The sequence below is a fragment of the Podarcis gaigeae genome (assembly GCF_964106915.1).
Source record: "Podarcis gaigeae genome assembly, chromosome: 4".
Lineage (NCBI taxonomy): Eukaryota > Metazoa > Chordata > Lepidosauria > Squamata > Lacertidae > Podarcis > Podarcis gaigeae.
In genome coordinates this window covers 32,948,921-32,976,581 of record NC_139677.1, presented here as the reverse complement: position 1 = coordinate 32,976,581, position 27,661 = coordinate 32,948,921, and the positions used below count along the sequence as shown (strand labels likewise).

Below are 27,661 nucleotides of genomic sequence, written 5' to 3'. Positions count from 1 at the left end.
TTGAGTATGTATTTTGTTGTTTTATATTTCACTTTTATTCTGCGACCCGCCCTGAGACCTCCGGTTATAAGGCGGTATATAAATTCAGTAAATAATAATACACATGAATAAGCTTGCATAGGACCGCATCCTTAACTTTACAGATTTGAAAAGCTGCTCGTAGCAATATATGTCTGAGTAATAAGAAACTGGAATTAATTTCCCCTCACTTGAACTATACTTGGTTCAGGCTGCCATTCTAGGCACACTTTCATGCGAGTAAGCCCCGCTGAATGCATGCTGCACTGTATTCACTATATCATATAAGAAGATGACACTAGCAAATCTGATTTAGGGAGCTGCAACCTGTGTGCAATAAAAGCTGTCATTCATAAACCATATATTCTGGATTAGTTTCTCTATTGTACCATCCAGCTGAAATTTATGCGAGTTCTCCAGATTAAATGCTTTGTGCACCGCATCCCAAAACTGCAGGTCCAACCTCCTGCAGCACTTCACTATTAGCATACCTCCAAGAAAGAATAATAGCGTACTGCTTCCGTCTGTCTAGAATAGCTTGTTTTTCTCCTATGTTCCACCTCTTTAGGCAGCTGTAGTGTGCCTGTTTTATGAACAGCATTTAGTTTAGTGCAGTGGAGAGAAATAAGCTTGTACTAAATTCTCATAGACCGCTGGAACCCATTGTGGTGCCCTTGAAAAGATGTTGGATCTTCCATCACCTTGATGGCTTAGGTTGATAGGAGTTGTAGTCCAAAAGCATCTAGAGTCACCAGGTTGGATACCACTGTCACGGGGCAATGTAAGAGGTGTTTCAGTATTATCCAGGTCTTTGGCTAATTCAACAGTCTGTGGTCTTTTGAACGATGAGGGGCGGGGGGACATTGTTTTTGCTTGTTACTATGTTATGTACTAGGACGCAGGTGGCGCTGTGGGTTAAAGCCTCAGCGCCTAGGACTTGCCGATCGAAAGGTCGGCGGTTCGAATCCCTGCGGCAGGGTGCGCTCCCGCTGCTCGGTCCCAGCGCCTGCCAACCTAGCAGTTCGAAAGCACCTCCGGGTGCAAGTAGATAAATAGGGACCGCTTACCAGCGGGAAGGTAAACGGCGTTTCCGTGTGCGGCTCTGGCTCGCCAGAGCAGCGATGTCACGCTGGCCACGTGACCCGGAAGTGTCTCCGGACAGCGCTGGCCCCTGGCCTCTTGAGTGAGATGGGCGCACAACCCCAGAGTTTGTCAAGACTGGCCCGTACGGGCAGGGGTATCTTTACCTTTACCTTATGTTATGTACTAGGGACGTGGGTGGCGCTGTGGGTTAAACCACAGAGCCTAGGACTTGCCGATCAGAAGGTCGGCGGTTCGAATCCCCGTGATGGGGTGAGCTCCTGTTGCTCGGTCCCTGCTTCTGCCAACCTAGCAATTCAAAAGCATGTCAAAGTGCAAGTAGATAAGTAGATACTGCTCCGGCGGGAAGGTAAACGGCGTTTCCGTGTGCTGCTCTAGTTCTCCACAAGCAGCTTAGTCATGCTGGCCACATGACCCGGAAGCTGTATGCCAGCTTCCTTGGCCAATAAAGCGAGATGAGCGCCGCAACCCCACAGTCGGCCACGACTGGACCTAATGGTCAGGGGTCCCTTTACCTTTACCTTTATGTTATGTATTTTTGTGCTTTTATATTGTAAACTGCCCTTTGATCGTCGGATGAAGGGTGGTATAGAAATTTAATTAATAATAATAGTAACAACAACAACAACAACAACAACAGTACTTATGCTTAAACTAGGGTGCGTCCGGTAATAACAGGTAACCTGTTATTGGGCATTCATCCCAGTTTGATTGCAGGGAGGTTAGATTACATTAGCCAATTATTGAGCATGCATTCTGAATTTGCAGAGGTGGTGGATGGGGGGAGTTACGCAACATTGCTTCAAGCAAGTGTTATCCCACATTTTGCAATGCCTTTCCCCAACTCTGTCCTTATCACATGGGGGGGCGGGGCAGGGGCAGGGGCAGGGAGGGAACCGGTTTGTTGTGCATACCCTTCAGATCAACTTTAGTTGCCAACCTGAATGCGGCTGGGATGCTATTGTGAATCTGCACCTGAAAAGGCAACAGTCTGGAAGTGCCCCCAGTTTTAAAGCACAATCCTAGATGTATCTTCTCAGAAGTAAGTCCTGCTCAGTTCAGTGGGGCTTACTCTCAGGTTACAAAATGGCAGCCTAAACATCTGGATAAATTCCAGATTGTGAAGAAACCAAACGAAACAGTTGTGCAATTCTAGGTGGAGGATGTGTTGACAAGCATTGTTTCTTTTCCACCTACTTATTCCTCTTCTTTCACACATGTGAATTCCCAGTTTGAGAATGACTCAGGAAAGGAGCCTGTCCACCTGCTTATTAAAGTCTGTGCCTACACGAGAGTCCTGTCAACATCAAATTTATTAGTGTCTGCTGGAGTTTCACTGAATGTTTCACCTGATCATTCATAGCTGTCATGAAACAGTTCTAAGATTATTTATGCTGGTGTACTATAGCAGACCTCAGCATGGAGGGCTGCACCAATAAAAGTGGTCCATGAATCTCTGCATTCCTTTCTAGGCCATGTTCTTCTATTCCCCACAACTAGGTCCCTCTCAAGGTTGACATTCCCAGGATTTTGGGGGAGAAGCCGTGACAGCTCGGTTTCAAAATCTGCACTGATGTCCCGGAAAAGACAAGGCAAGCAAATGGATGGGCATGGATTGTCATGCAAGCTACAACCTGAAATTCCTTCTTTACACAACTTTTGCATAGACTTGAGGCAGGCCGAAAACCAGCAGTGTGGCAATGCAAAAGGAAAACATGGTGGTAGCTCTCACCAACAAATGGCTCAGTCAGAGAGATTAGGAAAAGGATCAGATATTGGAGTGTTATATACGAGTCCCCAAGAGAGTAGGGCTAAAGAATGGTGTATTAGTTCAGTATTCTAGTTCAAATTTCCCTCTAGTCAGCAGACCGACTCCCAAGCCATCTGATGGCAGCCCTGTATAGGGAGGTTTTTTAATGTTTTATGATGTTTTTATATATGTTGGAAGCTGCCTAGAGTGGCTGGGGCAAGCCAGTCAGATGGGCAGGGTAGAAATAGCAGAAATAGTAAAAATCTTCCTCTTGTTGTTGAATAAAGGTAAAGGGACCCCTGACCATTAGGTCCAGTCAAGGCCGACTCTGGGGTTGCAGCGCTCAGCTCGCTTTATTGACTGAAGGAGCTGGCGTACAGCTTCCGGGTCATGTGGCCAGCATGACTAAGCCGCTTCTGGCGAACCAGAGCAGCGCACAGAAACGCCATTTACCTTCCCGCAGGAGCGGTACCTATTTATCTACTTGCACTTTGATGTGCTTTCAAACTGCTAGGTTGGTAGGAGCAGGGACCAAGCAATGGGAGCTCACCCCGTCACGGGGATTCGAACCGCCGTCCTTCTGATCGGCAAGTCCTAGGCTCTGTGGTTTAACCCGCAGTGCCACCAACGTCCCTGTTGTTGAATAGGACGTCCTTATTTTCATCAGAGAAATGTTGGAAGTTATGCTGATAGCATAGGGAGCAGGAAATTAGCTCCTAGTTTGAGCCTTTTGAAACACTTCTGTGGAATTTTTTGTCCTACAATTTTTCTTTTCCCATTTAGCCTCTTATGGGTTCAGACCCAGTGCTAAGCAATCTTCACTCCGAAATAGTTCAGAATATGTGGACAAACAATGGCTGGCATGATATGGGTGTCTTCAAACATGACTCAGCTTGATGCAAACCAGGTTCCCAAATATTTTGAATCCCCTCCACCACCACCACAGCAGTACAGAAGGCAAAGCTATATTAACAGATAAATACTGCAGCTAATTTATCAGAAACCCACATCACATTCATTTTATGTTTTGAAAAGCACAACTGCATACCTTACATGCATCCTCTGCGGCCCATAAATCGTAACGCACCCTTAAAGGATATGAGCTAGTAAGCATGTATTAGCTTTACTAATCTCTGTGGTACGGACATCAAACTAAATCTCACTTGAAAGCAAAATTCATAATCTGAAAAGCTTCTCTTGATCTTTGGCTTTGTGCTTCCGGGCACTGTTAACTTCCTTGCTGCTGCAGCTTTTGCGATAAAGAGCTTTCTTTTTCTTACACACACACACCACATTTCAAAGCTCTGAGTTAAAATTCCAATAGCCTCTAAAAATGAGACGCCTGTACTTGATTGAATTCCCTTTTCTAGTTGAGTTCACATCCACTTGCATGCTGCAGATGGAGTTGTTGAAGAGTTTTGAATCTGCTTGTTTCTTCATCTGCTAATTTCTCCTTGTTGCTACGTGCTAAGATTTCCTCAGAACAGATGGCAGTTGTCTGACAGCAATGATCACCTATTTGGGCAGAAGACGGACTCTGGATTCCGTTCCTGCCATATGCCCTGAGGCATTATGTGCACTTTCAAAGCTGACCGCAACAACCATCCGGTTGGGTTCCTCGCCCGAGAAGCCTCCCTCTTTCCTCTTGACTCTGGCCCAGAAGGATGCCTTCCTGACGAAGGAAGACCAGGAAACAGAGTATCCTGGAGGCTGTGGTGATGCTGGGGGTATGCACCACCACATAATTAATTTTGACAAACTATATCATCCTGGTTATTTCGAAAAAGTTGGTATGAGACATTACCACTTGAAGAAAAACCGGCACCACTGTCCTACGGTGAATCTGAATAAGCTCTGGAAATCTGTTAGTGAGCAGACGAGGCTCAACTATGCCAGAAAATCAGGCAGGATTAGTTCCAGTTATTGATGTTGTATGCTCGGGTTACTATGAAGTCCTGGCATGAGGAAACTGCCCAGACAGCCTGTAATAGTGAAAGCAGAATTTTTCAGCAGAAAGGCACAAGAGAAGATCAAAGAAGCCGGTGTGTTAGTGGCGTAAAGAGTTTTTGTATGTATCCAGGCATAAATAAACACAATTTCAGATGTGCATTGAAAAATAAAATGTTATATATATACATACACACGTAAAAGGTTGGGTTTCTAATCAGGTGGCATGACAACTAGATCCAGGCACATGGAACCAACTATAACCTGGATGTTTTTTCTAAAGAAATCCAGCTTTGGGAAAGGAGGGGTTTGAGCAGAGAAGGGAGTGCTCCATTACTTTCCCATTGGCTGCTGTTGACGCGCCCAACTACTTTTTCACCTTGCCCTCACAGCATTTTAGATGTGCGTTTGCTCTTGAAAGCATGCCTCTGGCACGCTGTCTGGTGAGAGCAGCTGAGGAAATGACTTGGAGAAGGAAAACTGCAGGTGGAGAAAGTCCTTCCCTTTACGATCACTTGTCCCCCAAGCTGCTCAGCACTTGTCGCATGACGGAATGGGTGAGTTAAGGCCCATCTGGTCCTATAAAACCCAGGCTGAGCAATTGGTCATGGTCAAGCCGCTCTCAGAATATGTTTGGCTTCTTGCCTTCTGATTCCGTGGACTTGTCAGAGCTTGCTTTGCCTCCAGGCCTCAAAACCAGACAGGTGGCTGCATTGACCCAATCTGTGCTGATGACAGCACACACAACCCTGGGGTGCTCCATGTGTATATTTTATCTGCTCTGAGATCAAACATATAGTCCCTCTGGGGCTAGACCAGAGCATCTTCACTTAAATATGACAGCCGTGAAGTGCTCTGCTTCAAATGCAAACAACTTTCGTAACTGTTAACAAAATGGCATAAGTATGGATGTGCATGTCTTGGTACTTGTCAACATCAGTGACGTCCCAGACACCATCTGATAGGTTACACTTAGAATATACAAACTCGGGAGTTGGAAAACACCTTTTCTCAGCAAACAACAGCAATACAACTCATTTCAGCTTGAGCACTGGGAAAGTGCAACATCCACACGCTATAAGAAAATGTAAATCTCCCACAGCAAATGAGTAAACAGCACCATATTTGTTGTGATTTAAGCTGAAAAGAGCCTTCATGTTATGTAATACAACCACCTAATGCTCTCATAATCATTGTACCTGCAGATATCGCCTTCTGCCTCTGGCAATGTCAGGGAAGCAACGGAATTTTTCATCAGATCAGCTACTGTGTTGTCCTTTGGAGTGACATAAAAAAAAGGAATTCCAGTGCTATTGTCTGTGGGGCCATCGCTAATAGATAAGCAATTCCCAAACGGTGCTCCCCGGATCTGAAAAATTCCAAGTAAGTTGTGCTTAGAAAGCGTTGCAAATGTCTTCTACAAAGATGCTTGCCAGAAATTAAAAGAACCAATGTAGTATATTCAGTTCTACTTCCCTGACTACCACTGGTTTGTACTTCATTAGATTTGTTGTTCAGAATTGATAACATACACACACACAGAGTATATCTCTCTCACTTGCGCAGGTAGAAATATATTTAAAAAAATGTCCAGTAGTACCTTAGAGACCAACTAAGTTTGTTCTTGGTATAAGCTTTCGTGTGCATGCACACAAAACTTAATTGGTATCTAAGGTGCTACTGGACAATTTTAAATTTTTTTAAATATATATTTCGACTGCGTCAGACCAACACAGCTACCTACCTGAATCTAGAACCTCGCTCAGGTAGATCGTTCACCTGCTTTCTCACCTTTTCAGGTTAAACCAGACTCAATAAAAAACAACAGGCATTTTACAAAAATAATTTTAAAAGGTGTAGATATAGGTAGGTAGCCGTGTTCATCTGCCGTAGTGGAAACAAAATTTAAAAAAATGCTCCCAGTAGCACCTCAGAGACCAACTAAGTTTGTTATTGGTGTGAGCTTTTGTGTGCATGCATCAGGTATCTGAAGAAGTGTGCATGCACATGAAAACTCATACCAGTAACAAACTTAGTTGGTTTCTAAGGTGCTACTGGAAGGATTTTTTTTTTATTTTGTTAAAAAGGTGTGTTTGTACTGCAAATAATAATACACCCTCTTTTAAAAAAAAAATGATGTTTCTCCATGAATCACTAAGGCTTGTGGCGATTTTATAAAACTGAATATATTTACCGTAAAGATTCATATTGCTTTGAGGACTGTAATTCTGTGAAGATGACCTAGAGATTTCTAACACAGAATTCTGAGCATTCTCACCTAACTATATTTCACATGATTCACTTGGGAAAATAATGAATGTCAGTTAAAAAAATTAATTAAAAAAAGAAGATTTTTATCCTGCTTTTCCACTGTGCAATGCCTAAGGCAGCTCACAACCCCCCCTCCCACAAATACTTCAAAACAATTTAGTAGAAAATAGAAATTTGCAGTGCAAACAAATACTCCTCTGTGTGTGCATCTCATACATAACGTGCTACTTCTTATATATCTAAATGCAATTTGTCTTCCAAATAACCAACGAAGAGGAAACATTTCAGATTAGTAATGCACTGCAATCAATAATTTAAAAAATCTGACAGTTGCTCAGAGATATATGAATAATCTTACATCGTCAATGCTCATTTTTTAAAAATGCAATTCATAGCAAATGTGTTAACCCATTATTTAGAAATCTGATGGCAAATTATGCTTTTTTTGTAACTTACATCTAGTTTCAAAGAACTGCTTTAGGTTCACTCTGAGGCAAGAAAATCTCCAGTTTTAAAGGGCACAAGTCCAAAGTTTTTTCTGCCCCCCCCCCCCCCCCCGTGAGCTATGTATTATAATTGCAGGCAACCGTTCATCTAACATCAAGTCTGCACTTCTACTGAAAGACCTTGCAAGAAAACAAATGATAATACCTGAGGCTTTATAGTCCAATAATGTTATCGGAGACCTAAGATGGTATTACAGACCTCTGCTGCACAGACTTCTATTGTACAATGGGGAATATTTTATTTTATTAATATTTCATTAATGACCTTTTGTTACCAACTAACCCGCTGCATTTCACTGCCACACAGAAAGAAGGTTGCGTTAACAGCGCCTTCTAGAGACTGCTAAGGCTGATGCTTATATACACATTTCCTTTTAAAAAAGAAAACACCAGGACGATGGAGCCAAAGTTAAGCAAATTAAATGCCATTGAAATCAATGGGGACATTTAAAGCACACACTAAACCTTTCCACTGCATCCAACACAATGTTTAATTTTATCTGGGAGAATAAAGCTGGGAAGTAGGGGGAGAAAAATAAGAAGAGCATATTTTGTTTTTTACATATAAAATCCTTCTCTGCGGTGACCCTGAAAATATTCACATTAACTACTTGTGTAAACCAATGTATTTCAAAAGCAAGAGCTTTAAAATATACCCCATGAAAATAAAACAATGATGTCCTGCTGTTACAAATAATGTTTGTACATAATGTATTATCATAGGGCGGCTAACTGGCAGCCTTCCAAATATTGCTGTATGGCAACTCCCATCACCCCTGAATATTGACCATGCATCTTGGGCTGATGTGGGCTGGTCTCCAACAACATCTGGAAGGTCATAGGTCAGGCTTCCTCAACCTCGGCCCTCCAGATGTTTTTGGCCTACAACTCCCATGATCCCTAGCTAGCAGGACCATTGGTCAGGGATGAAGGGAATTGTAGTCTCAAAACATCTGGAGGGCCGAGGTTGAAGAAGCCTGTCATAGGCTAACCACCCCTAGTTCAGTAGCAAGATTTCAGTTTTTAGCTGTGGGGAACCTTCCCTCACCCCCAAGTTTAGGAAGAATGTTATATTGGAAGTCACATCTATCATAACTGAAGCAGCATTCCGCAAATATGTTTTAAATGCTTTAAAATTTGATGGAGAAGCCTCAGTGCAACGTGGTCCACATACAACTTTTTCTATTTGTTGCAGCCGCATTTAGCGCACAGCTAGAAACAGTTCACCATTGCTATCCACAAAGGCTCAATGGTTTAGAACAGTGGTTCCCAAACTTTTTTCCTCATAGACTACTTGAAAATGGCTGACGGTCTCATTGGATCACTCAATTATTTTTCTGCCTACTGTGGCAATTTGCAGTGCTCCGTGCTAAATGCTGTACAATGTTTATTTGTATTCTTATAGACGTGCCACAGACTACCTGAAAGAAGATCACAGCTCACTAGGAAAATCTGTGTCCTTCATGCAATGGAGAGCTGTTGAGTTCTTTTTAGGAAATCAAAGCTGCTGAGCTTTTCTTGGGGAATCACGGGCATTGTGGGGGGCAGGCTTCGGCTGGGGAGGCAGAACCTCAGATAATTGAGTACTTTCAATGCTTTTCAATAATATTGAAAATATTGGGTACAGGAGATGGGGAGGAAATGAAGCGACAGCCAGCCTTTCATGTAAACATCTCCAAATCCTTACCTCCTTTGGAGTGAGGCATCACTTATTTTTGGACTACTCTTTTGTGCAAGCATGGTAGATCATAAGAGGTGTATGTGCACATGTAAACAAATACCTGTGGATCTCAGGTTTCCTGGCTTGGAGCAACATACACAAATGGCTGCTGTTTTGTGCAAATCTGGGAGATTGAGAAACTTGTATTAAAATAAATGAAGGTGTGTGCTTACAGGTAAACAGATACCAGTGTGCATGCCCATAATGACCTCAGGTAAGGCCAGCCCACCCATGAAGTAGCTATCTCAGACAGCGGGTGCCCCAGAGGCAGGACCCTCATGAGCGCCTCCTGCCATGCCCTCCTCACCTCTGCCAGAGAAGCGGTGCCAGGATAGGTGCGGACTTCCTGCAAGATCTTGCGAGATCTCATCAAAGTCTTGCGAGGCGTCAAGGAGAGCAAAGGATCTTATGAGATCTGGGTGAGATCTTGGCAAGCTCTTTCAGGGCATTGGCGCCCATGCTGGCACTGCTGCTCAAGAAGCGGCAGTGGTGACACAGCTGGTGGCACAGCTGCAGTGCCACTGGCAGGTGGCGCAGCGGTGGGCAGTGTCCCATAGGTTGTGGTGGTGTGGCACTTCCTGTTTTGCCTCAAGTGGCAGAATGGGACGTACTACCCCTGAACTCAGGATTCCAGCACTTACAGCTGTCAGTTCTGAGGGAAGGCAGGCAAGGACCCACAGCTCAGGTGGGGCTGGCTACCTTGGGGAGGAGATGTGTGATTCCTCAGCTGGAATAGGCATTCAGGAAAGGTGAGGGTCACATGCCACATCAAGCCCAGAAGGTATAACGGGCCGGCGTCCTAGCCAGGCCGGCAAATAGCTCTCTTGACAGATGACTTGGACAGATGATTTGTACTCAGATAATTGAGTACTTTTAATGCTTTTCAGTAATATTTATGGATCTAGGGGAGAGCAGCTGCCCCCTCCCCCAGCTACGCCCATGCTGGTACAGCAAAAGGCAGTATGCAAGGGAGCATTGCTAGAGCATCGGGGTGATGGGCAGAGCCTTCTTATTCTGTCAAGTGACTGAGGTGATCATGAGGCTTTCAAGTTTGTTTGCATGGAGGGTTCAGAGAATGAGGGAAACAATCAAGAAGAGGCACCTAGCAGTTTAAATGTTAGCACTTCTTTGTAAGGTTGTGCGTGCCTAATTGAGAAATAAAGAATGCATTTAAGATGGCTGGAGATCTTTTGTTAAGGCTCAGGGTGTTTTACAAATTAAATCCATGCAGTAAAACATAGGAACTTACTCCCAGGAAAATATACATTGGATTGTAGGCATTCCGATAAATTTGGCATTATGCTACGTACGCTTCAGTGTCTGTAATGACAGATCAACTCAGCTATTTGCATTTTCGGACATTCCTTGGGGGTGTGGCTGTGGGGACTGTTGTGTTAAGCTCCTGGGCTTCAAAATTCATCACTGCACTAGACTGTAGTGTCACTGTAGTAAACTAATCTTGCACAGCGTACACCTTTTAGGAATTTGGTCCATATTTCAACTACCTTTTACATCATTTTAAAAATACTCAACTTGCAATACCAGAATTCCTCTGTTGTATATCCTTAGTTAAAATATGCCAACTTCTCCTCTATGTTTACAGTCAGATGATGCCCCTTGCAAATGGCTCCTAAAGATGTAAAACAACAACACCCCCCCCCCCACTCTGCAATTTCTCCATTGAGACAGCAACGATCCATTAAAAGCTGTTCCATTTATATAGCTAGTATCGGAAGGTTTGTCACGGAGCAAGAATAATCGCTTATCGTAGTGACAAGATGCTGTTGGGAGGGAGGGAGTGCACAGAAGCCTAGATTGAAACATCCCTTCCCAAACAGCATTCCTGTGCTATCATCATTATTCCCGTTTAGCAAACCATCCTTCAACAAGAGTTCTTAGGATGGTGGAGGACATTCACAACAAAATACAAAACTGCAGCATCATAAAATGAGGCTATATTATATATATATATACGGTATATTATTTTATATATATATATATATTTATATATAGCCTCATTTTATGATGCTGCAGTTTTGTATTTTGTTGTGAATATGGTATATATGGAGGATATATATATATATGGTTTCTAGCAGAGGCGTGGTACCTTTTCTTGAGCGGATCTCGTGGCCAGGAATCCCCAGCTGCTGGAATGGATCAGGAACCGGGCCGCCCTGGCCGCTTGCTCGTGGGGCGCGAGGCTCTCCGTGCCCCCTTTGGCGCTCGCTCTCCGGTAGGAAAACATGCGGGAAGGGGACGAGTTCTGCTTCGGCCTCGCCGCCCCCGGCCTGGACCTCATTTCCTCCTCTTCCTCCTCCTCCTTGTACACCGAGGCCGGGTAGCTCTGCTTCCAGATGCCCGTGGTGTCTTCCAGGAGCGCGGGGAGAACCTCCTCGTTGGAGGAGCTGTGCAGCTCTTCCTCCACCTCGTTGGTGACGGACCACGACACCGAGTTCACGATCACGTAGCCGCCGGCCGGGGCCAAGGCCAAGCTGCACCACAGCAGCGCCCACGAGAGCCAGCCGGGGCACGCGGCGGCCCTGGGCACCGGCGAGCACGCGGGCATTTTGGAGCCAAGCCTCCCCGAGCTGCGTGCGCCCAGCTCCGCAGCCCGGAACGCGCAGAAGCCCAGCAGTCTGGAGGGAGCTTTTGGCTTCGAGAGCAGCGGCCCCTTGAGGCGGAGGAGAGCGGGCTGGCCTGAGAAAAATGCCTAAGCTGGCAAATCGCCAGCAGCAGGGGATCATCGGTATTCTCTTGTTTGTTATGACTCGGCATCCCGCCCTTAAGCATCCTCCGCGTTACTATTTCTTACATTTTTAAGAGCCCTTAATCGCAGCGTCATGGGTTCGAAACCTCACGTTGGGCAAAAAGATTCCTGCATTGCAAGCCTATAAAACAAGTGAATATGCACTGGCTCCTAGATGGCTCAAGGCTGTTCCTTAGCTTAAATCTCTTTATACTTAACAGAGACAAAACATATTAAAAACAACTATTAATAATATGAAGACAATATGTTTTCTTATTCGCTTCTAGTTAAATAGGATCTTGTTTTACGGCCTGTTGATTCCAAACTTCACTGTAACCTCTACAACCTCTACGGAGAGCTAGGGCTTTAGTCAATCAATGTGTGTTTGTTCTTATATGTGAAAAATACTGTGCACAGAGCAGCTGAAATTCAATATTTTTTATGTTCAATTCATTTGAATGAGATTAAGAATCAACTTAGTGTTCCTACTGAATCCAGCTTGGGCTGGACCATGTCAACTGTTGTTGTCACATGAAAATGTAAGGCAGGGAAACCATGAAAGCTTAGTCAATGAAAATGTTATTCTTTGATGCAAAGGACTGCATCATATGATACTTTGATGTGTAGGACAGCATCTCTGTACTAAGGTTACAGTGATTCAAGACACACACGCCTTGTGTCTGTTGATAAAATTATGACCTCCCCATTCACATACAAGCAAGAAGCTTTGCCATGAATATTATCTACTTTGATCAATTAGGTCTTCTGATATTAGTGTACAACTAATATTAACAATAAAACAGCTGTTGTAAAGATTATTGAGATAGAATCACAGAGTTCAAAGGGACCACAAGGATAGTCTTGTCCAATGCCCCTTCAATGCAGGAATTGTTTGCACAGCGTGGGACTCGAACCCACAATCATGAGGTTAAGAGATTCACACTCTACTGACCGAGCTATCCTTGTGAAGCCTTTTTAACTCTCAAAATGCATCATGCATCATGTTGATGTCAAAGTAATTTGACTGATTGATTCAATAGTCTTATACCCTGCCCTTCCTCAGGGCACACTGATGACAATGTGTTCCAAAACTCTGCATGACCCTACACGGCAGTCTCATGTATTGTAGATTTAAAATAGCATGGGGAGGCCAGAAAAAACATACTGGAGAACCCACGGGACAGAGCAATATTCCCTTTGCACTACCTTCTGGTCCAAGTAGGCGTGGAACCACTTCAAAGCAGGGCCCCCTACACCAAACTCACACAGTCTCTCCCAGAATGCTACCATGGCCAATAGTATCAAACGCTGCTGAGATTACCTGACACAAGTAATCATAAAGGGAGACCAAGGAAGCTTCTGTGTCAAGCCAAGCTCTGAATCCTGACTGAAATTGATCCAGAAAACCAGTTTCATCCAAGACTGCTGGATCTTATTGGCAACCACTCACTCAAAAACCTTGCCCAGGAAGTGGACATTTACTTTAAGTCAAAAATTATTAAGATCCTCTGGGTTCAGGGTAGGTTTATTCAGAAGTAGCATTACCACCATCTCTTTTAGGTGCCTTGGGACTAATCCATTTTAGAAAACACTTATCAAATAGCCACTTCCAGGATGAAAAATTGAGTAACAATTTGGGGCAAGGGTTACACTGAACATTCCCCCCTCCCCCCAAAAGTTTGAATATGTTGAGTCAGATGTTTGAAGAAGTTTGAAGACGTTGAGTCAGAAGCACATGGGGTATATTGGACTGAATACATTTGGACATCCCCAGAGAAGCCTGGTTAAGAAACACGTACATCTACATGTTGGTTTCTGCTTCCTTCACTGTGCAGCAAAGTGCTTGTCACGAGACAGGTGTTTACATTCCACAGTCAGCGTACTGTTGGGCTTCCCACGGGAAAGGGAGACTGGATGTGACGTACAATGGTTTCCTGTTTTTCTCAGTTCTCTCTGTGTTTCCGAAGAGAGAGGATGCTTCTCTGCTCACAGCAGAAGCAAGATGCATGTATGTAATCTCTCAGCTTTGAAGTGTAAATAAAGTAATGTAGAGTATGTGGCACGTACTGCTCATTATTCCACTGCGTAAAAGACTCTGCAAAAACAACATTTTTGGTTCCGGGCCCAGAAAAACGCAGTCATTTGGTTATGGACTCCAGAGGAACAAAGGAGCAAAGGATTGGAACAGCGGCAGAGCGACGGATCGCTCTGCGCGTCAAGATGATTTATGAGAGGTATGTGCTCATGCTCCGGGCAGCCTGCCAGCTCCTAATTAATGGCTTTATGGCTGGACTTTGAACTTTTAGAGCCGTTTGCTGGGCACAGGCAAAGGCTCAAAGGCACAAGCTTATAGGTTTGGGGAGGCTGGAAACCGAAAGCAATTTTGAACTTGCTATTGGAATGAGGTTTGAAGCAGCACAGACGCAGCTTGTATAAAGCAGCTTGATTTAAAGCAGCAGAGATGCAGCAGAAGGCTAATGCCAGAGTCATGATGGCTAGCTGCAGAAGGCTGGCTGATGCAAGTGGGGAATCTGATGCCAATCAGCCACATGCTCAGCTCAGAGTAGCCTGTGATACTGCCGTGATTCAGAATGAAGCAGACCGCCGGGGTGCTAGCTGCATGATTAAGGGGGAGTCTTCACAGACGTCATCCCAGAGTGCAGTGGAACCACCAGATGGCGCCAAAGCTTTGAAGGCAGTGAAATGCTACTCGTGTGGACGTCTAGGCCATATGAAGAGGGAATGCAGATATCCCAGGACCAAGACAGAGCAGCGCAGCGAAAGCTCATCGCGTGGAAAAGGCCAAAGCAAAGGCAAAGGTCCGGTGTCCAGGACAACGCAGCACAAGGCAATGGTCTCACGCTTCACTCCAAAGGTTGCAAAGGTCCAGAAGACGTCTAGATCTTTTTTCGTGGTGGATTCGGCTGCAACGCACCACATGTGCAACGATAAGCGACTGTTCGTGTCTTTTACACCGCAGGAAGGTGCGATTCACCAGGCGGATGACCACACAATCCCCAGTAAAGGCTACGGAACTGTTGTTCTTCACAGTTTGGACTTATCGATAAAAGATGTACTTTATGTACCAGATGCCAAACATAATCTACTCAGCGTTGCGCAGCTGAATGAATGGAACATTGACGTTTCCTTCAAGAACAAGAAATGCATCATCACAAAGAAAAACGATTATGTATTGCATGCTGAATATGTTGATCGTTTGTTTGTTTTGTATTTTGATGATGTTGTGCAGGATGAAACTTGTTGCATTGCAGGTACTAACAAAAGTTTGCATGCAGATGTATTCATGATTTTCACCGGAAATTTGGTCATTTGCATTTTGAGGCAGTATCTAAAATGCCTGCCTTGGTTGAAGGTATAACTATTAAACCCTGCAGGTACCACATGAAGTGCAAGGCATGCGCAGCAAACAAGGTGAAAATGGCTGCGAAAGGTAAGGTGTCTAGTAGTCAAGCTACAGAACCATACCAGGTTGTTCATGCTGATTTGGTTGGACCACTAGCGCCCTCTTTGGGTGGAAACAGGTACTTCATGGTTCTCATTGATGCATTTTCCAGGTATATTTATGTGTATAATCTCAAGCAGAAATCAGAGGCTTTTCCAAGGTTTAAGGAATTCCGTGCTTGGTTGGAAAATGTGCATGGTAAGAAGATAAAAACTTTTTTCACTGATCTTGGGGGAGAATTCACTTCTCAGCAGTTTGAAGCTTTTCTGTCTGAGAAAGGAATTCAACACGATTTGTCTAGTCCTCGCTCGCCATGGCAGAATGGACTTTGCAAGAGGGCAAATCAAACATTGCTTCAAGGGTTAAAAACCTTGCTGCATGATGCCAATCTTCCAGAGAGTTATTGGGCTGAGGCTCTCTCGTGTTTTACTTACAGTTATAATCGCAGGTTATCTTCAGCGATTGGTTGTACCCCCTATGAGAAGATGTTTGGCAAGAAGCCATACATCAAACACATGAAAATTTTTGGTTCTGACATGTGGGTTCACTCACCACAAAGCTCCAAGTTAGACAAGCGTGGATTGCATGGTATCTTTCTAGGTTATCAGAAAGGTTCTTACAGAATAATGATGACTGACTCTAAGACAATTAAGCTCACAAGAAGTGTTGAGTACAATGCCAAGTGGGGGGAGAATGTGGGAATTTTCCAATTTTATCCTGATGACAGTGATGAGACTGAGGATAGTCAAAAGCAACCGCAACAACCCACACCCACTGATGAAGGTTCTGATTCTGAGTCTGAAACTGAATCGGGTGATTCAGAGGATTTCAAGAGTGCGAAAGCCTCTATGCAACCCTCTGAAAGCTCTGATCAGGAATTGGAACAACCATTGTTCACAATAGGTCACTTTTCTCCCAAGAAGGAAGAGGAGAGTGTTGAAGACTTAAGGCTAATTCGTAGGTCACAAAGAGCCACAAAAGGCAGACCTCCAAAGAGATTTGCTGATGAGTTTGCTAAGATAGCAGTAACAGCTGTTAAAAGCTCCAAGAAGGTATTTGAACCTTCAAGTTTCCAAGAAATCCAGGATTTGGATTCAAAGGAAGCTGAGCCATGGTTAAATGCCATGAAGGCTGAGCTTGATTCCTTAGAAAGGAACAAAACATGGGAGCTTGTTCCAGTAGTTCCAGGAATGAAACTGCTTGGAAGCAAATGGGTCTTCAAAGCGAAGACTGATCAAAATGGCAAGGTAGTCAGACACAAAGCCAGATTGGTAGCCAGAGGTTTTGCACAGGTACCAGGTGAAGACTATCACGAGACCTACTCACCCACGGTGAGGTATGAGAGCATTAGGCTTATGCTCAAGTTAGCTGCAGAGGAAAATCTACACGTTAGTCACCACGATGTGAATACAGCGTTTTTGTACGGATCTCTAGGTGAATCACTTTATATGCTTCCACCTGATGGCGTACAGGTAAAACAGGGATATGTTTGTGCTCTGAAGAAGTCCCTTTATGGTCTCAAACAAAGTGCACGGTGTTGGCACACAAAACTCACTGAAGTATTGTTTTCTCTAGGTTTTCAGCAAGGGAAAGCTGATCCATGTGTATTTGTCAAAGAGGAGGGGCAAAAGAAACTGTATTGTTTGTTTTATGTTGATGATATTTTATTCTTTTGGGAAGATGTCACAATGTACAATAACGCCCTAGCTCAACTGAAAGAGCACTTTGACATGAAAGATCTTGGTGAGGTAAACAACTACCTATCTCTGGAAATAGAGAGAGATCAATATGGTAACATTCTAGTACACCAGTCACGGAAAATTGCTGATGTGTTAAGCAAACTAAACCTGATGGATGCTAACCCTGTAGACACACCGATGACAACAGGTTATCAGGTAGATGACACTGAAGAAGCATTTTCTGACACTACACTGTACAGAAGTGTGCTAGGCAAGCTAAACTTCATTGCCAGATGTTCAAGACCTGACATTGCTGTCAGCTGTAATTTGCTAAGCAGACAAGTCAACAATCCTACTGTTAAGGATTGGAAAGCTCTGAAACGCATAGCGCGGTATTTGAAAGGCACTATGCATTACAGACTGAGATTTAACAATCAGAAGTCTGGTGGTCTTGAGATATTTGCAGATGCAAGTTTTGGAAGTGACACTACAGACAGGAAAAGTATGTCTGGAGTTTGCTATATGTACAATCAGGGTCTATTTGATTGGTCATGCAAGAAGCAAACAACAGTTAGCTTAAGTACTTGTGAAGCTGAACTGAATGCACTGTCTTATTCACTTAAGGATTGTGAATGGTTGTTACAATTGTGCAAAGACATGAAAATTCCTGTCAAATGTCCAATCCAGGTTTACCAGGACAACAAAGCATGTTTGGCTTTGCTGAATTCTGAAGGTTGTAAGCAAAGCACAAAGCACTTGCAATTGAAGTTGCAACATGCTAGGGAACGTATTCAGAAGGGACTCGTAACGGTGTCCTTTATGCCAGGTAATGAAATTCCTGCTGATGTATTGTCCAAGATTGTATCAAGGGATCAACACTGTACCTATGTGCAGAAGTTGGGTTTGTACTGATATTGTACGAACACGCTGCCCAGTGATGTTCACAGAAAGGGGGAGGATGTTGGTTTCTGCTTCCTTCACTGTGCCGCGAAGTGCTTGTCACGAGACAGGTGTTTACATTCCACAGTCAGCGTACTGTTGGGCTTCCCACGGGAAAGGGAGACTGGATGTGACGTACACTGGTTTCCTGTTTTTCTCAGTTCTCTCTGTGTTTCCGAAGAGAGAGGATGCTTCTCTGCTCGCAGCAGAAGCAAGATGCATGTATGCAATCTCTCAGCTTTGAAGTGTAAATAAAGTAATGTAGAGTATGTGGCACGTACTGCTCATTATTCCACTGCGTAAAAGACTCTGCAAAAACAACACTACACACATACAGCTTTCATAGTAAGATTTTATGTAAACTAGCTACCTAAGCGAATCTCCAACCCATTCACTTTGGAATGGCATCACTGATGTCAAAGGAACTACCCTTCTAAACCTACAGCAGGCATAGGCAAATTCGGCCCACCAGATGTTTTGAGACTACAATTCGCATCGTCCCTGACCACTGGTCCTGTTAGCTAGGGATGATGGGAGTTGTAGTCCCAAAACATCTGGAGGGCCAAGTTTGCCTATGCCTGCCCTACAAGTATTGATCTGAGGGCTGCAGGCAGCAGTTGACATCTAAGAATAATAATAATTATACCAGGACTTGAGTCTGCCTGGAATCCACACATGCTTTGATTTTGAGACCCCTGTTTTTTAATCCTTGATGTGTGGCTACTCTGCAGTGAACTCTGCACAGACATCTGTTTTATTACTTCTTTACCTGCTCCAGGACTTTAAAAAGTACCTGGGCTTTCTGGTTCAAATTAAGTCCTGACTGCCACCTTGAGGAGACAGTTCGCTCAGATTAAAATGCTGTCGCTAAACTGCTGGGCTTTGGAACATTCTACATATACAGGATTTGTAATAGGACTTCTCGAAATTCAGACTCCTGTAGGGACATGAACCACACTTGGTAGCCTTAGGTACAGACGGCATAATTCTGGGACTATCTGTATTGGCAAAATGCCTTTCCTTGCTATTAAAACTTTAGGTTGCAATGGAACAGGGTTTCTTGTGGGAGTGGGTGGGAAGAATCGTTTATACTATAAAATGTCATGTACAGTCATGGTGCTGTATGTATTAATATTATAGGGCTCAACCAATACATATTGTCACTGATTTGCATCTTTCAGCATTACAATTGCAACTGAAGCGGGAATGTCACCTGAAATTTATTTACTACATTTAACAAAATTGTTAGTGTTACTTCCTACAACAGCTATAGAACGTAAGGAGGGGGAAATTTCATTAACTATGCATGCTAGGCAGCTAAAATACATCAGAAAAATGACACAATTTTAAAAATGTATGCATGCTCTTCATAAAAACTACTTACTTCAACAGAATATACACCGAGGCTGTGCAAAATCTATGTTCAAATCAACTATGTACAAAACTCGCTCTTTTTTTTTTTTTGCAGATGGTCGTCAAACAGTCTTTCAGATCTGCTTTGTTTCCTCTGAAGCACTGCTGCAGTCTTCTTGCGGGTCAGACGTATGAATGATAAATTTCTGCCCATCTTTTAGAGTAATAAGTGCTTCCTGTCCAACTGGAAGATTCACTTTAACCGAACATTTAGATGCTTTGTCTTCCAGAACTACCTGGATAAGCTGCACATTAAAAAAGAAAGGAAGAAAGGAAGAAAGATGCAATATTACTATCATTGCTGTGGGAAGACAGGATTGACTCAGGGCTTACTATCACTTACCTTTCCCCCCGTGCTCACAGTAGGCACAGGTCAGTGTTTTAAAGCTCTGCATCCAAGCACACCTTTTTTTTCCACTCTGCCACATTCCCTAGTGGCACTTTCCATTCATTCATGCTGAATCAGAAAAAAAAGCAATTCTGGTTTTCCACAGCTTAGACACTGAGTTTTAAAGCACAGACCTGTGCCTAGAAACGCAGCACAAAAGGAAGTCTCGACGAGGAGCCCCAAAACACAATTCTGTTTATTCTCTCTCTTTCTCCTCTAAAAAAACTTTGAAATGGAAGTGTCCAGAGCAAAAGCAAGGCAGATAACACCCAAGAGCAGTGGGGCAGTATGTCTTAGTTCTTCTAAAACCAGCCTTTTTGCTGCTTATAAAAGCTGGGGAACTTTCAGAGCTTTCACATAGTCAGAAGCCTCCAAAGGACTGTAGCAGATAGGAGGATTTATTGGCTGAAAGTAGTAATCTGAATACTTGAAACCAGGGGAACCTGTGGCACTCCAGATGTTTTCTGGACATCAACTCCCAACATCCCCAGCCAGCATGGTCAATGACCAGGGATGATGGGACACCAGAAGTTCCTCATGGTCTGGTATAAAGCCCACCAGGGTGGCCTACTTCAAAGCTGAAATGAAATTCACCTACACTTGATCATAGCTGCTGGGAATACCTTTTGATGTTGTTCACAGATATCACAAGCACACGTCTCAAGCATGCATCCATTTCCAACAATCTGATTTTCCACTTCTCATTCAGAAGCAAATATGAAGAACTGGGTTTTTACCTTGTTGCCTGTGTCAGCATCAACTAGGCAGCTGAGGACCTTCAGAATAATGCTACTTAAGTTAATGTCGCTTTGACTCTGGGTCAGAACGATTCGAGTTGGTGCTGCCTCCCCGCCATCAGGCTGTTCAGCTGCAAAATCGTCCAGAAGACAGGCTGGTTGAAGAGCCAAGGGATCCTGCGGAATCGTCAACAGAGTCCCATCTCCTTCCTCCTCCACATGGGTTTGAAGTATGTGAATAACATATTCAAGCAGAAGCAGATTGAACAAATGCCAGGAGCCTAGGTTTTTTAAAAAATAAAAACAGATGGGATAAATTGTGAAGCCATCTATTCGACCTTCCTAGTCAGATGAAAAGGCAAAAGGGGTGCATTGGCTAGCATTGAGATAGGAATGGGGAGATGGCAATCAGCTCTAAAAATCAACCAGTGACCTCACAATCAGAGGGTAATTGTGTTGTCCTTTACATACAAAAGTACATGGACACTTTTGCCTGGTTGCAAAGGGCAGAACTACAGAGCCATTTCTCCCACTGCTTTGAACTTCCCCAAGCAGATCTTGCAAAGGAAGGAGTTACAACTGCATGGTTTGCACAACAACAGGGCTTTTCCCCTCTTAGCTGCTCCCTGGTGAGGAGCTGTTGGGTGAGTCCCAGAGTTCTGGATGAAATCAAGATGTAGTTAAGAGACGAAGTACATATCAGAAAACCTACTTATCAGCACTATTGTAACAGGCGAGGAGTTGCTGACTCTATTTGTATTTCCAGAGGGCAGTAAATGAACTGGCAACAAACCTCCCCTTGTTTTGCAGGTGACTGTTGTATGGATTCGAAGTGCCCCAACACCTCCAAACATCTCTGTCTAGATGCACCAAGACTGACTTTAACTGATTTTAAAGTGGTCATCCTGGAGCAAAGAACCTTCAAATGAAAACTGCACAAGTTTGCACTGGGACAAAGTGGTTGGGTTTGTTTGTTTTTTAAATAATATTTTATTCTTTTTCCCATAGAGAAAGTAATTTGTTGCTCAACAAATAATTTTACATATAAACTAGGAATGGTTTCCAGTCTTCTTTAAAAGATTCTAAATCTGTATCTTTTATCAAGTGCTTTGTTTTGTTTTTAAATCACACTACATGTGTCAATCAGCTTACCAGTGCCAGAATGCATTACCATCAAAGCTGTTTTGTGGTCACTGTCTGTAACACAGCTATCACTGTCTGTACTTCCTGCATTTCATTTCCCTCTTGCCTTACTGTTTACAACAAGAATGTGGAATCTGACGCCCTCCAGATGTATGCAGTTGGACATCAACTCTCAGCAACCCAAATCAGCATGGCTAATGGCCAGGGACGGGGCTTGGAGTTCAACAACATCTGGAAGATCACAAGAGGTGCACCTTCAGCCTTCACAGGCAGTTGCATAATGAACATGCCAGACACACCTCTGTGGCGAAGAATTGCCACAACTTTGAGGCTGCCACCCCAAGCTTCTGAGGACAAAGGAGCTGCCCTGTCTGCCAGTCTTAGCACCCAAAAGGGTCTGTAGGGAAGCAGGTGGTCTTTCAGGCATTTACAGTATGTGCACCATCCGTCTTATGCACAGAGCAATGTACAATGCCTGTTGGATTGAATGGCCTGTGTTGCCTGCCTCTCTTTGTTCAGTTACTAGACTTCCCAACAATGCATCTATTTTACTTTTGGGGGAATGTGGTTAGGCAGGAAGAAGAAGAAGAGTTTGTATTTGATATCCCGCTTTATCACTACCCAAAGGGGTCTCAAAGCGCTAACATTCTCCTTTCCCTTCCTCCCCCACAACAAACACTCTGTGAGGTGGGGCTGAGAGACTTCAGAGAAGTGTGACTAGCCCAAGGTCACCCAGCAGCTGCAGGTGGAGGAGCGGGGAAGCGAACCTGGTTCACCAGATTACAAGTCCACCGCTCTTAACCACTACACCACACTGGTTGCCCAGGCCAGCAACAAACAAGTATCACTGCTGCCAACACAATGTCTGAGAAGGATGGGAAGGGCTATTACTGGTAGTAGGGCCAGCATTAAGGGCAGAAATTGAGGTTCGAAGTATGGCAGGCTGATTTATGCCATGCCATGCCTGACTCTGAGCAATAAAGAGGGGGTATTTGTTGTGGGATCCATGCTTATGATGCATGCAAGCTTTTTTTTGAAGCCCCCCGTGACATAGCTGCCATCCAAATGCCAACCCTCCTTATTTAATCTGGATTTACACTTTCTGGGGGGAAGACGATCGCCCCCCCCAAACCCCCTCAACAATCTGTTTGCAATATCTCCACAGCCCTTTTGCAATCTGAAGGCCCCCTCCCCACCTGAAAGCAGACTCCTTTTCCATCGTGGGCCTCAAGGACACAAGTCATAAGCACACACTGAGGCAGGTGACTCATTAGATAAGAGTCCTGCCCTCATGGCGTAAGGCTCCTTGTTCAAGATCCCAAGTTCTTGACCACCAAATATGTTTCACAGCAGAATACGACCTACAAAAGACCATTGCAGGACATCACTGACCAAAGCTCTCAGTGTGGCAGAGGGTCATTGCCTTGCTGACAGATGTCAAGAGGAAGTTCCACCTCAGCTGGAAATTAGCAGCGAGCTTTCTGAACTCTTCTTGATTCTTGCTCGGCTGCAAAGAGTCACACAAAGACATTTCATTGTAACATGGCCCCAAAGACTGCATAGGCAAATGCTTCAAACCTATACCAGCCTCCCTGAGAGTTAAGTCCCACTAAATTCCAGTGAGCTCATTTTTGATATGATTAGGAGTTTGGGAACTCTGCCGGTGGAAGAAAGTTGGGATATAAATGTAGTACTTTTCTTCCACTATGGATAAATTTCTTCAGACATGGGACAGCTGTCTAGTGGTTTCTGGCATGCCATCAGGATGTGCTTATAAAGAAATAGGGGCTGCTTTAGTGAATGAGACTTTGGGAACAGGGTTGAACGTATACCTGCATTTATGTTACAGGTAGGTAGCTGTGTTGGTCTGCCGTAGTCGAAAAAAAATTTAAAAATTCATTCCAGTAGCACCTTAGAGACCAACTAAGTTTGTTATTGGTATGAGCTTTTGTGTGCATGCACACTTCTTCAAGTGGGTTGAACCACAGAGCCTAGGACGTGCCAATCAGAAGGTCGGCGGTTTGAATCCCCGCGACGGGGTGAGCTCCCGTTGCTCGGTCCCTGCTCCTACCAACCTAGCAGTTTGAAAGCACATCAAAGTGCAATTAGATAAATAGGGACCGCTCCGGCGGGAAGGTAAATGGCGTTTCCGTGCGCTGCTCTGGTTCGCCAGAAGCGGCTTAGTCATGCTGGCCACATGACCCGGGAGCTGTACGCCGGCTCCCTCGGCCAATAAAGCAAGATGGGCGTCACAACCCCAGAGTCGGCCACGACTGGACCTAATGGTCAGGGGTCCCTTTACCTTTACACTTCTTCAGATACTGCATTTATGTGTTTGAGATCATACTGAAAGGTCCCTCTATTTTAGCATTGATCCTCACCCACACTCCAAGCACACAAATATTTCACTTCAACTATTTTCAATTAGTGTAGAAACTTCTCATAGATATACATATGAGAGAGAGAGAGTGTGTGTGGGTCATTGTACAAAGTACGCAGTGGGGATGGGTTGACCTTCCCCAGACCAAGGGCTATATTTCTGCTAATCAACTTGCCAGGAACCTCATGCCCGCAGTGGGCAGAGCCAAATTGACACTGGGAGGGCAAAGTGGACAAGTCCAGAGCTGGTAGTGAGCAGGGTCACCCTATTCTCCCTCCTTCACCTTTCTCTCATATAGATGCACACACACCAGCTTCATTTCAGGAGCAGCACCGTCTCTCTCGTGAAATAAACACAGTATCTCTAAGACTGCTTAATTTTGTACCTGAATCACGAAAGCCTCAAGGTCCGAGGACAAACAATTTAGCAAAACCCTAATATCTGTTGAAGTGTCCAGTGAAGACATCAGATTATTCAAGCCTATAAAACAAGTGAATATGCACTGGCTCATAGATGGCTCAAGGCTGCTCCTTAGTTTAAATCTCTTTATACTTAACAGAGACAAAACATATTAAAAACAACTATATGAAGACAATAATGTTTTCTTATCAGCTTCTAGTTAAATAGGATCTTGTTTTTACGGCCTGTTGATTCCAAATTTCACTGCAACCTCTAAGAAGAGCTAGGGCTTTAGTCAATCTGTGTTTGTTCTTATATGTGAAAAATACTGTGCACAGAGCAGCCGAAATTCAACATTTTTTATGTTCAATTCATTTGAATGAGATTAAGAATCAACTTAGTGTTCCTACTGAATCCAGCTTGGGCTGGACCGTGTCAACTGTTGTTGTCTTATGAAAATGTAAGGCAGGGAAACCATGAAAGCTTCGTCAATGAAAATGTTATTCTTTGATGCAAAGGACTGCATCATATGATACTTTGATGTGTAGGACTGCATCTCTGTACTAAGGTTACAGTGATTCAAGACACACACGCCTTGTGTCCGTTGATAAAATTATGACTTCCCCATTCACATGCAAGCAAGAAGCTTTGCCATGAATATTATCTACTTTGATCAATTAGGTCTTCTGATATTAGTGTACAACAAAGGGTGTTAGTTCAAGTAGCAACATATAATTTCAACAGTGATGTGGCATGAAAATTTTCCTATTTCGTCAGTTCCTTAGCAACAACGCAAACACAGTATTAGGGCAAGCTTGTCAGTTTCAAAAAAAAATCACTAAATACAGGTAAAATGAACATGAGCATTTTCTAGGGCATGAGAAAACTTTCCAGAGCAAACTGAAAACTTTCTGATGCAAATTGCCCTAATTTGCACGGGAATTTCTCCCAAGTGCTAACTTCCTTTCATCACAGCCATGCCCACTGTAATTAATATGAAGAGAAACCTTATTAATCATATAAAACTTCAACAAGAGGTCCAAACCAAACCAAACCAAACCAAATGTCACAAAAGAATTTGGAAGAAGAACATCCACATTTGAAACTAAGAACAAACTGTGAAATAATCCTCATGTGATATCCACATAAGGAAAACATTTTGTATCAAGGAAAGAGGGAGAGGTTCTCTATCAAATTCTAGCAGAAAAAGTGAACAAAGTACTCCATCAAATAGGAAAATAGTAAGAGCCTGTGCTGCTACATTTCAGCTCTGTGCCACTTTCAATTTCATCCACATTTCTAAATGCAATTTGCAGCGAGCTTCCAGGAATGTCCGAAAACCCCTGAGTAATGATTGCGTTCATGTCCGATTTCAAAACATTGACCCTCCTGTTGTTGTTCAAGACTATTCTCATGGTCTGTAAATGAAGAGAGAAAAAGTGCACGTGATTTATGTCTTGGGAAAAGCAAAGACAAAACCAATAACCCCACTCACTTTCAAAGGGTTTAATCTCAGTATATAGCTAACACTGGATACAACCCAGGCTTATCAGATTGCTGATGATCCCTCTCACCTCCTCATAACACACAATATCATCACCATTATCATGATCAATTAATAACTGGTAATACAGTCACTATTATTATTAGCATTGAACCAGAAATGGGTCTTGGAGGGGTTCTGTGGTGGCAGCGGTGAAGATGCTTTGTGTTATGTACTGAGTTGAATAGGATCCAAAATGCAGCAGTCTGATTGGTCTGCAGGAGCCACCCAATCCAACTCCAGGTGGAAGTTAATCTGCAACCTGATTGGCCTACAGGAGAATCCCGGAATTAGCCAATCATGTGGGGCCAATTGTATAAATAATGTATATAAAGCAGACATTTCGGGGGAACTTGCATTCCTCACTACTATGAGCTGAATAAAGAGCATGAAATCCACACTCGACTCCGAGTATATTTCACTTTGGTTCTCAGCAATGAACATAGGGGAAATGATTTTCGTACTGCTCCAAAGCTCTGTATTACAGCTTACTTTCCCCACCAACCTGCCCAAGTCCTCCACCCATTCCACATTCTGTCCAGAAGGAGGCAGCATCTCATAACTGCACTATGTCCAGCAACACAACATAACTGTAAACATAGGCCTGTGACTGATCCATCCTACAGAGCGTTTTTGTCAATTAATTCATTGCAACTGACTTTAGCTTTCACCTTTGGGATACATACCTTTGCCATGTTAGCAAGGTAAGTCTTCCTCCGAAGTCTTTTTATAAACAAAGTCACCTCTGAGAGGAAAGGAAGAAACAAATGATCATCATTCACCACCACTTTAATTCTAAACGACTTGTGTTACAGCCTGCATTACTAAACAGTTTGAGCAGCTCATATCTATGAATATTGACCCTGCTTTTCAAGTTCACAATACTTGAACATACCTTTGATTTTAGAGGCGCCCAACAACGGTGGGAGGTCTTCCATAGTTGCGAGCAGCCAGCTTTTAATATTTTTGCTGAATAATCTGACCAGTTTGAGGTACTGTATAGAGACATCTTCCAGAAAATCATGAAGCAGAATCTTCTCCATTTCCTAAAAGTATTGGATAGTTCTTACCCAAAGGCAAATGCAATGAACACAACATGAAAACAGATTATTTCCCAACAGATTGTCCCAAACCACTGAAGGGACTAGGAATTACTTTCCTCTTGAGGATTAAATACAGCGACCCAGTTCAGACAATTACTTAAACCGTGGTTTAGGTTTACGAGATTAGGAATGACCACAGTGAGCCCCCTCTTCCTTTTAATGTGCAAGAGAAAAATGAAAGCTTCTGCTTTCACTTTAGTGGAAGCCACAATTCTGCATTACATTATGTAATGGTTATAGGGGTTGCTCGTGCGTAAATCGTCACCACACCTGGCTGGGCTACCTGGGTGAACCCTTTCTGTCTGGACAGCCACTCACCCGTGGCTGTCTCAATCGCTGGCAGAATCCATCAGTGGGCGTTTCTTGAACTTCTTCCAGCAAAGAATTTCTTTGACGCCAAGTCTCTTCCTACTCT

General features: G+C 43.6%; 1 protein-coding gene across 5 annotated transcripts in view; it reads right to left on the bottom strand.

Annotated features, from left to right (window-relative positions):
* Positions 1–6,015: 6,015 nt before the first annotated feature.
* RFX8 (regulatory factor X8) overlaps positions 6,016–27,661 on the bottom strand; it is a 50,359-nt gene continuing 28,713 nt past the window's right edge. For all 5 annotated transcript variants that reach the window (XM_083735587.1, XM_083735586.1, XM_083735585.1 and 2 more), the window contains 8 exons: positions 27,039–27,189; positions 26,830–26,888; positions 25,862–26,018; positions 24,587–24,681; positions 23,214–23,328; positions 20,679–20,959; positions 19,525–19,798; positions 6,016–6,185 (listed from right to left, as the gene is read on the bottom strand). In XM_083735587.1, the coding sequence (XP_083591713.1) occupies positions 19,628–19,798; positions 20,679–20,959; positions 23,214–23,328; positions 24,587–24,681; positions 25,862–26,018; positions 26,830–26,888; positions 27,039–27,189 (1,029 nt within the window). In that variant the 3' untranslated portion in view covers positions 6,016–6,185; positions 19,525–19,627. The remainder of the gene's footprint in view (positions 6,186–19,524; positions 19,799–20,678; positions 20,960–23,213; positions 23,329–24,586; positions 24,682–25,861; positions 26,019–26,829; positions 26,889–27,038; positions 27,190–27,661) is intronic.